General features: G+C 47.9%; 1 protein-coding gene across 1 annotated transcript; it reads right to left on the bottom strand.

The window, feature by feature from the left end:
* Positions 1 to 80: 80 nt before the first annotated feature.
* GPATCH4 (G-patch domain containing 4) lies at positions 81 to 7,271 on the bottom strand. Its single transcript, XM_032260655.1, is given in 9 exon segments — positions 81 to 845; positions 848 to 1,439; positions 1,675 to 1,725; positions 1,982 to 2,070; positions 3,610 to 3,696; positions 3,804 to 3,896; positions 3,998 to 4,071; positions 4,527 to 4,663; positions 6,994 to 7,271. Coding segments are annotated over 8 exon segments (1,110 nt in total). The 5' UTR covers positions 4,606 to 4,663; positions 6,994 to 7,271; the 3' UTR covers positions 81 to 800.
* Between the last annotated feature and the right edge of the window lie 2,723 nt (positions 7,272 to 9,994).

Raw genomic sequence — 9,994 nt, forward strand, 5'->3', positions numbered from 1 at the left:
TCAAAGGCCTCCAAGGAGTATCTTCTAATTTGTATTCAGGACCTTCCCATGCTGGGAGCAGAGATGCCAGTCGGGATTTATCTCCAGGCTAGGAACCCAAGTTGATGTTTATTCATTCGGTAGTGCTAGAAACTGGTAACTGTTGGCTAAATCTAGCCCATAGACCTAAATTTGTTTTTCTTAACCTTCACAATATTTAGAAATCAGAGCACTTCACATTAAGTCTACATTTTCAGCTTCTTTTAAGAGGAAAGCTCCTTGAAAGGGTATCTGCATTCCTGTTCCCACAGCCCCCAGCATTCCTTGTCCCTTAGCTGCCTGACTTCTCTAGGCACCTGGGTTCATGATCCTGGGTTACAAGCTCCAGAGGGGACTATGCTGGTTCCCTCAACTAAGGTATACTACCACTCCTGGCTCCTCTCAGCAGTGGACATCCTGGAGATCAGTTTCCTTTTTGGGAGGGACTTCTCATTGACAGGGGTGCAGAAGACCTGCAGACCTGCATTGACCCTGTTCTTTGAGCCTTCAACTCCTGAAAATGAATCGCTTGAGCCCCACCTTGGCCAGACCTTTAGTCTCTCCCCTTCTGTTTCTTCTTTTTGGCTCTCTGGCCGGTGCTGACTCCAGCTCTTTCCTCCTCGGGATGCTGCTGCCTCCTCCTCTTACCTCTGCTGCTTGAGCCTGTGCATGCTCTGCTCTCTGCTTCCCTAGCCCCGCCATCTTCCTCATCCTTCACATCCAAGATATCCTCCCCGTCTTGATGCTGCTGTCTTTTCTTCTTGCTTCTCCTGCTTCTTCCATCACTGCATGCTCTGCTCTCTGCTTCCCTGGTCCCACCACCTAAAACAGTTTCCTCACCTCCATCCTCTAGGTTCCAGTCCTCCTCCTCCTGTTGCTGCCTCTTCTTTCTTCGGCTGCATGGGTCAGCGTATGCTCTGCTCTCTACCTCATCTGTCCTGACACTGCCTGCAGCCTCCTTGCCTTTTCCTCTTTCTTCCAAGACCCCCATCTTCTCCTCTTCATGGTGCCACCTCTTCTTTTTCTTCCTTTTCCTGAGGGAATGATTGGTTTGCTCTCTGCTATTCAATTCCCCAAGCCCACTTGTTCCTGCAGCATCCTCCTCCTCCTCATTCCCTTCAGTTGTATCTTCTCTTTCATCTGAGACCTTTCCTTGATGTCGCCTTTTCTTCTTCTTGCTTTTTCTGATGCTCTGGTCAGCATGTTCTGGGTGCTTCTCATCTGCATCATTCCTTTCAGATACTGTAGCTTCTTCCTCCTCTTTCTGCTTCCTTTTCTTTTTCTTTTTCTTGGGGGGCGTGCTCTCTGACTGTGGTTGAGGGGCCCCAGGGTCCTGGCCTTTGAGACGAGCCAGGAAGGCCTGTTCCTGAGCCTCTAGGCGAGCAAGCTTCGCCTTCATTGTGATCCCAAGACGGGCAGCCCTGAAACAAGACAGGGTCCAAGTCAGAGCGAGGTTATCAGGGGAAATGGGCCTAGTCCTTAAGCCTACAGGGAAAGGTGGTGGAGGGCAGGAGTGGGGAGCTGCCTATCTTCAGGCAATAGATGGGTAGGTAGCAGGAATCATTTACCTGGGGTAAAAAGAACCAAGAAGCGGCACAGGCCACGCTCAGAGGTGGGGAGAAAAGAAGGGAGCTCAAGGAGCTGACCATTACTTACTTGTGTGCTGTTCGCCCCTCACAGGCTTGGAGCAGCATCTCATCAGTCAGACTGTTAGGGGAGATTGGCAGTTACAAACAGACCTGGCTGGTGGAAACGCTTAACCTCTCCTCCCTCTAAAACACTCCTTCAACACTGAGTTCTTATTTAGGACCTGGCACTTTTTGAGGTACTAGGGATACAATGATTAGTACAACACAGTTCCACCCACCCCCAAGAAGCCCCCAGTAAAGCATTAGACTTAGCCGTTTCTCTTGTGATCTGAGGACATCTCCCACATTCCCCAAGGGCTAAAATGAAGTCTCACATCTTTGGGGACTTGGGCGCCTGGTTGTCATCACTGCAGCTCTCCAAGTCTTTGAGCGGCTTCTCTCCACCTGAAGTCAACGTGGCCATCTAGGAGGGGTCATGGGGATAGACAAGGCCTTCTCAACACCACCGACCATCTCTGTTCCCTTGTGGAAGCCCCCTAAGAATTCATAGCTCCAGGCAGGAGTTTGCCAGCCCCCACCACTGCTCCTTGAGGAGCCATGGGGAGGTGTGGCGTCCTGCATACTTGAACACGGATAAGAGACAGGCTGCTGCTGTTGGGATGTGCAGTAGCTTTGCCTTCTCTGGCCCACAGCTGGCTGGTGAGCAGAACAAGAAAAGGAAATGCTCTGGTTCATCAGGTTTTCACAGTGGGACAAGTGATTGATAGTGATTGACAGTAAAGATGCCCTGCTCCACCCCCACCACAGTACCTGTTCATAGTACCTTCACTTAATCAGATTAACTGAGAGTCTACTGTGGGCCAAGGAGGTGGGGATTCAGAGTGGATGAAGAATGACATGGCTCCAGCCCAGGTGGAATTTACACAGACAATTATGATGGAAGTGTTGCCTGTGATAGAGGAAGGGTACTCAACTCAAACTTCAGAGAATGGCTTCTAAAAGTAACTAATGTATACACTGAGCTCTGGATGATAAGAAATAGCAGGTAAAGGGGGAAAGGGAAAGAATGTCCCAAGCAGAGGGAGTGACATGTGCAATAACCTGAAGAAGGAAGAATGTGTACCAAAGAAATGGGTTGGAATCGTTAGGCTAGTGGTTAGGCTAAAGGGCAGTGGTCCTGGAGAGAAGTGGCAAGAGATGAGGCTGGTGATGGCAGGAACAGGCATGCAGGGCCATGTAAGCCAGTCCGATAAATCTGGACTGTGTCATCCTAGGTCAAAGAAGACCCAGTGACTTGATGACATTTATGTTTTAGAACAATCTGAATGCTTTGTGAAGGATGGACTGGCTGGGTTGGGGAGTGAGACTAGAGGTGTCCTTAGGAGGCTGGTAGAGAAAGTAATTAGGCAAGAAATGATGATGGCCCGAAATGGGGTAGTAGAAGGCAACAGAGGTGGAGAAATGGGGTAGATTAGCCAGATAACATGTATGGCCCTTAGCACACAATGACCATTATATGTTAGCTTCCTTCTGTTGGTGTAGTAGAAAGAGGAGGTCCTGAGACCTGGGTTCCAGTCCTGTTTGCCATTACTAGCCTGCTGTGGACTCTTCAGCAAACCACTCTTTACCCTTTTAGCCACATCTGCAAAGCAGGGATGGTTCAGATAATCTCTCAGGTCTCCTCTGGCTTCTAAGTCATTTGAATTAGATGTCCCCTGGCCCCCCCAAGATTGGCAGCTCCTGACTTAAGAGACTGTACCCTACCTCCCACTCCCTATTACTGCTCCCTTAACAGATGGCAGGATCCATGGAATCTGAAGATCTCAATTCCTGCTGTCAGGGTCTGGGTAGTCTTAAGTAAGCAATGGCAAGGCTGGCCACAGGAGCCCACTATGTTAGAAAAGTCCTGAGAATTGATAAGGCATACAAGGCAACTGTTCAGGCCCCAGGGAGACTAGGGAACAGAAAAAGGATGGACTCTGTCACCCACAGCCTCTAATACCTTCACAAACTTCTGATACAGCAAGTTGGGCTTGGGATGATTATAACGGGTGGTCTCCTTAGAAAGGCTCCTTATCTGTACTCCATCCTGTAGAGAATGATCAGTACCAGTGAGTGGGTGACATACTGTGACTGCCCGCCCACCCCACAGGTCCCAGGCCCTGTTTCATATGCCCATCTATCAAGAGCTCATACCTGCCCAGTTTCCACTACCAAGTTGGCCGCAGTCTTGTTGAAGAGCTCATTCCACCAGTGGTTTGTGAACTCCTTGGCAGGGTCATGTCCTACCTGCCAGGGGAATACATATGAGCTCTGAGTGCCTGCCTCACTTGCCCTCAAGGGTACCCTCTCTCCTGCATGCTAACCTCCCTCAGCCTACCCAATCTTACCCCATGAGTGTCTTGCTTCAGCGTCACCCTGAGGGCCTGGGTGATACCATTTTCCTTCCGGCCGAGGCCTTTGCCTGCAGAGGACAGTGAGTAACTTGGCTTATTCTCCTGCCTGCCATCAGCACTCACAAGGCACCCCCCACATGTGCCTCTTGCCATTCCAGACACCTGACACTGGGGTATACTCTGTACCTCTCAGCAGCCCTCCCAGCTCCTTTCTTTCTAGTACCACTCCATATAGTTCCCTGCCTTTGTGTGAGTCTGAACTATCTCTTCCTTCATAATTCTTTTGGGAGAGAGGCCATGTCTCTTCTTCCCTCCCCCAGTCCTCCTAACTACTTATTATCCACTGTCAAATTTCTTCCATTCTTCCCTTTTCTGGGAAAGTCAGAAATTTTCTTCTGCAAATTTCCCTTTTCCTCCTTTAATTAAAGGGACCACATGAGAGTTAATCCAGGACGATGCCTCTCCCCTGTGCAGAAGGTAGGTGGGGAGTTGGGGGATGTGGAAGAGGCCCGATGGGGATCACCTTGAGTCCATCCATGCTTTAGCAGCTGCTCCTCAGCAAACTTCATCCCACGACTCTTGACCTCTGGGGTGACATTCATGGTGAGAAAAAAGTCTCTATCCTCAGACTCTCACCAGAGAAGAAGAGGTGATATCATCCTTTTAAGAAGAAAGGAGAAAGTGTCCAAACAGCCATCAGTTCCATCCTGACTGCTTAAGAATTCTCTGCTAGTCAGGTGCAGTGGCACACACCTGTAGTCCTAGCTACGTGGGAGGTAGCTGGCACTGAGGTGGGATTGCTCGAGTCCAGCCTGGGCAGTAGAGCAAGACCCTCTCTTATAAAAAGAAGAAAGCAGCCAGGTGTAGTGGTTCACGTTTGTAATCCCAGCACTTTGGAAGGCCAAAGTAGGAGGATCACTTGAGCCTGGCAGTTCCAGACCAGTGTGGGCAACATAGTGAGACCCTGTCTCTAGGAAAAATTAAAAATTAAAAAAAGAATTATCTTTCTTGAGCGCTGGGGAGAGACAGAGGAAGGAGGTGGCCTAGTCTCTGGGGAGCTCCCTATCTGGCTACAGAGACACCAACATATGGAGAAGTCAAGGAGGAATGGTGTCTCAATTCTCATAACTACATTGATGGTGTGCCCACCACATGCCAGGATGTGCTAAGACTTTACAAAGATTATTTCATTTAATCTTCCCAGCCCATTCAGGGAAATATTAGCCTATTTTACAAATGAGTAAAGTAAGGCTTAAAGAGGTTAGGTGACTTCAAGTCACAGAGGTAACATGTAGAATTCAAGCCCAGGCAGCTTGTCTGCAGAATCTATACTCTACACAGTAAATCTATACTCTTTACACAGTATCTCCCAAAATATATTACCTTGTAAACACAAACCTAATGAGGTGCTTATTAGCCTGAGTCATAAGATAATGGTACTTGGTTGAGACCAGATCCTATACTTATGCTTCAGCATTTACACTGTCATCTTGGTATGGGGGCTACACACTTCTCTGACACCACTGCTGTATTTCAGTCTGGCTGGAGTTTCCCTTTTGAAAGTGTCCAGATTAGGAAGGGCATTCTTACTGAGCACTTACTGCGTAAGAGGTAGATTACATATATTGACACATTGTCATATTAACTCAGTCAATCTTTTTTCTTTTTTGAGACAGGGTCGTTCAGGGTCGCTCTGTCACCCAGGCTGGATGGAGTGCAGTAGTACAATCATGGCTCACTGCAGCCTCAAACTCCCGGGCTCAAGCATCCTCCCACCTCAGCCTCCTGAGTAGCTGGGACCACAGGCACATGCCACCACACCTGGCTAATTTTTGCTTTTGTACATACAGGGTTTTGCCATGGTGTCCAGGCTGCTCTCTAACTCCTGGGCTCAAGCTATCTGCCCACCTCTGCTTTCCAAAATGTTGGCATTACAGCTGTGAGCCACCATGCCTGGGCTTAACTCATTTAATCTTGATAGTCCTGTGAGATAGATATTACTATTATTTTACAAATGAGGAAAACAAGGCCTGGGTTTCTTGCCTAAGGTTACATGGCTAGTAAATAATGGAGCTGGAATTAAACGACAGAGCTAGAATATAAGCCCACGTCGCCTGACTTCGAAGTGGTCCTCTTTCTTTCCTTTATTTTCTTTCTCTCTCTCCCTTCCTCCATCCTTTCCTCCTTCCTTCCTTTCCTCCTTCCTTTTGGAGTCCCAGTCTGTCACCCAGGCTGGAGTGCAATGGTGTGATCTTGGCTCACTACAACCTCTGCCTTCCAGCTTGAAGCGATTCTCCTGCCTCCGCCTCCCGAATAGCTGTAACTACAGACGTGTGCCACCAGGCCCGGCTAATTTTTGTATTTTTAGTAGATATGGGGTTTCACTATGTTGGCCAGGCTGGTCTTGAACTCCTGACCTCCGGTGATCCACCCGACTCAACCTCCCAAAGTGCTGGGATTACAGGCGTGAGCCACGGTGCCCGGGCAAGAACTGATGTTCTTCATCACTACACTCTTCAGTCTCAAGCATTTTGTGCTTTCTCCTGTTAAGACCACGGCCTATCCCTTGTCGCAGTAATTCAAAACTACATGCCCTGGAAGTAAGAGACCAGCTTTATTCCGTAACTCCAGAGTACGTAACGCAGCGTGCATTCAGTCGTTATTTGTTGAACTGAATGAGTGGGAATGGCTTTAACGGATTTTCAATGGAACTGGACAGAAGCTGTGCACCCCAGTGTTTCTGAAAGCTGTGATCAGACTTTGGGCACTGTCCCCTCTACAATCTGCGTTTTCAGAAATGGCCCCAGCTCCACTCGTCTTACAGCAGTGTGAAAGAGCCAGCTGCACTTTCCCTAGGCTTCCTTGCTCTTGGTGTCTAAATTCTAGCCCTCCTACCACAGTGCCACTAGTATAAAAATACTCTGCTCCTCTTATATTTGCTACTAAGCCCGGGCTCCGACTACCACCGTTCGGAGAAGGGAGCCCCTTACCATCATTGCCAGGTCCTCTCCGCGGAAACATGTGTCAAACGTAACTTGCGCGCCGCCATCTTCCCGGAAATGCCATGTTGTTCCTTCTAGCCTGTAGAAACCATAGAGACGTCCGCCAGAACGAAAATCACGGTCCTCCCAAGAGAAACCATTGCGTAGGCCAACTTGCCAGTATGGTTGCCATAGAAACTGGGACCTGGAGCCTGCCCATTTCGGAGGTTCCGAGGCTCAAGGATTTGCCTCATACCTGCAATCCTTGACCAGCCAAGGGACTTCAGTACTAACTAGCCCTCTCAGGATGCCAAGAATTGCTGTGTGTCCTATACTGAGCTAGTCCCGGGTACAAATATCAGGAAGCAAAACCCTAGGGAAGCATCCAGAGTAGCTTGAGAAATTCGTGGAGGCAGAATAAGTGATGGCTATTCCGTGTCCTGATAGTTGTGTCCTGATTTTGCAGGGTTGAATACTCATGAACACTCCGCCTTCACAGGAACAGTCATTTATACAGGCCTAGAGACTAGACATCTCAACAGGTTCATCAAGCACTTTTTTTACCTCGAGACAGGGTCTCTCTCTGTCGCCCATTCTTGAGCACAGTGGTGCAATCTCGGCCACCTCTGCCTCCTGGGCTCAAGTGATCCTCCCACCTCAGCCTCCTGAGTAGCTGGGACCACAGGCATGCACCACCACTCCTGGCTAAGTTTTGTGTTTTTTGTAGAGAAGGGGTCTTGTCACATTGCCCAAGCTGGTCTCCAACTCCTGGCCTCAAATAATACACACGCCTCTGCCTCCCAAAATGGTGGGATTACAGGCATAAGCCACCATGATCAGCCTCATCAAACACCTTTTGACTTACCACTGTGTTGAGAAACATTAAGTTTGCCCTGCCCCCATGGCTCCTCTGTGAAGGATACCTTTTTGTAATTAGTGGTAGGCGTGTAACAGCTGCCTCCTTGGTATATTCTTGAGTTATGTGTAAATGTAGAGCACCTGTGTACTAATAAGAATCACCTGTCAAAGAGCAAATAAATGCGTGGATGAGAATCTGCTCGGGGCCTTTAGTCTGGAGAGCTGTCAGCCCAGAAGGCTTTCAGGCTGTTGGTCCCCAGGATAGATCACTCTGTTGTGCTATCTGGGTGTCTGCCTCTCAGATACCTTCAGCGCTGCCTGGATGGGCGTCTCCCGACTGAGCTGGTTCTCGGTACCACTGTGTGCCAGAACTTGTCCCTTTGGTAGTGGGGGATACAAAGATGCATAAGTCACAGGTCCTGATTTCGGGTAACACCCAGTCTAGCCTGGGAAAGTTGGGACCTTGAGTGGGATTGGATGGAGGACATGGCTTGTGAGACTTGGATGGGCGAGGCGTGGTGGCTCATGCCTGTAATCCCAGCACTTTGGGAAACCAAGACAGGCAGATAGCTTGAGCCCAGGAGTTCGAAACCAGCCTGCCTGGGCGACATGGCGAGACACCAGTTCTATAGGCAAACTTGAGTTTTGCCGTAGTCTTGCAGTCACTGAGAAAATTCCACAGGCAGGGCTTCAATTTCCACACCCCTCTGCCTCTCCATCTCTTCTATTCCTTCTATCTAAAATATATGTGTGTGTATTATATACAAAATAGTATGTTATATAGAATATTTCATACATATGTATATGTATGTACACGTATATATACATAGTCGTGTGTGTGTGTGTGTATATATATATGTAATATATAAGAGTTTTTAAAATTCTGAATGAGATAACCCTCAAGGTCCCTTTCCAACAAAGAGTTTTTGTGTGACGCGCTTTGCCAGCCACTCCCAGGACTTAATGGCCATAAATCTTTGAATGAAGACTCCTAGTCTGGCCTAAGTCTTTGAGCTTACCATTCTGCCTGACTCGATGAGGGATTGCAAGAGAAATGGGTCTCAAGGAGGTCACAGTTTAATGGGGTCTCATACCTTCTCACAAGGGTAGAAATAAAGGCCATTATTAGAAAACAAGAATACAAAAATGCTTATAAAGAAATGACCTGAAATGCCGATAACAAGATGCATAGAAATATTTATTACAGTAATATTTATAAAATGGAAAAATTGGCAAGAATCAAAATTATCTCATGACAGGGGGAAGGCAAAATAAATTACAGTGTAAACATACAATAGACTAATATGTAGTCTTCAAAAATTATGTTGAATAATTTTTTTTTTGAGATGAAGTCTTGCTCTGCCACCAGGCTGGAGTGCAGTGGTGTGATCTCAGCTCACTGCAACCTCCACCTCCTGGCTTCAAGCGATTCTCCTGCCTCAGCCTCCTGAGTAGGTGGGACTACAGGTGCTCACCACCATGCCCACCTAGTTTTTGTATTTTAGTAGAGACAGGGTTTTACCATGTTGGCCAGGACAGTCTTGATTTCTTGACCTTGGCCAGGATGGTCTCAATCTCTTGACCTCGTGAGCCGCCTGCCTCAGCCTCCCAAAGCATTGGGATTAAATGCATGAGCCCCCACACTCGGCTTGGGTACATGTCTATGATACAATTGAAATGAAAAAAGATACAAAACGTTACCTACAGCAAGAGCCTATCTATGTTAAAAATTCAAAGGCAATAGGATCAAAAGTAATAAAAGGAATACATTTTTTTTTTTTTTTTTTTTGAGACAGAGTTTCACTCTTGTTACCCAGGCTGGAGTGCAATGGCGCGATCTCGGCTCACCACAACCTCCATCTCCTGGGTTCAAGCAATTCTCCTGCCTCAGCCTCCTCAGTAGCTGGGATTACAGGCATGCGCCACCATGCCCAGCTAATGTTTTGTATTTTTAGTAGAGACGGGGTTTCACCATGTTGACCAGGATGGTCTCGATCTCTTGACCTCGTGATCCACCTGCCTCGGCCTCCCAAAGTGCTGGGATTACAAGCGTGAGCCACCGTGCCCTGCCACAAAAGGAATAAATTTAACAAAACAAGTGCAAGCTTTATACATTGAAGCTACAAAACCTCATTGAAAAAACCTAAGAAGA

The sequence above is a fragment of the Sapajus apella genome, unplaced genomic scaffold (genome assembly GCF_009761245.1).
Source record: "Sapajus apella isolate SASKATOON/1434 unplaced genomic scaffold, GSC_monkey_1.0 scaffold119, whole genome shotgun sequence".
Lineage (NCBI taxonomy): Eukaryota > Metazoa > Chordata > Mammalia > Primates > Cebidae > Sapajus > Sapajus apella.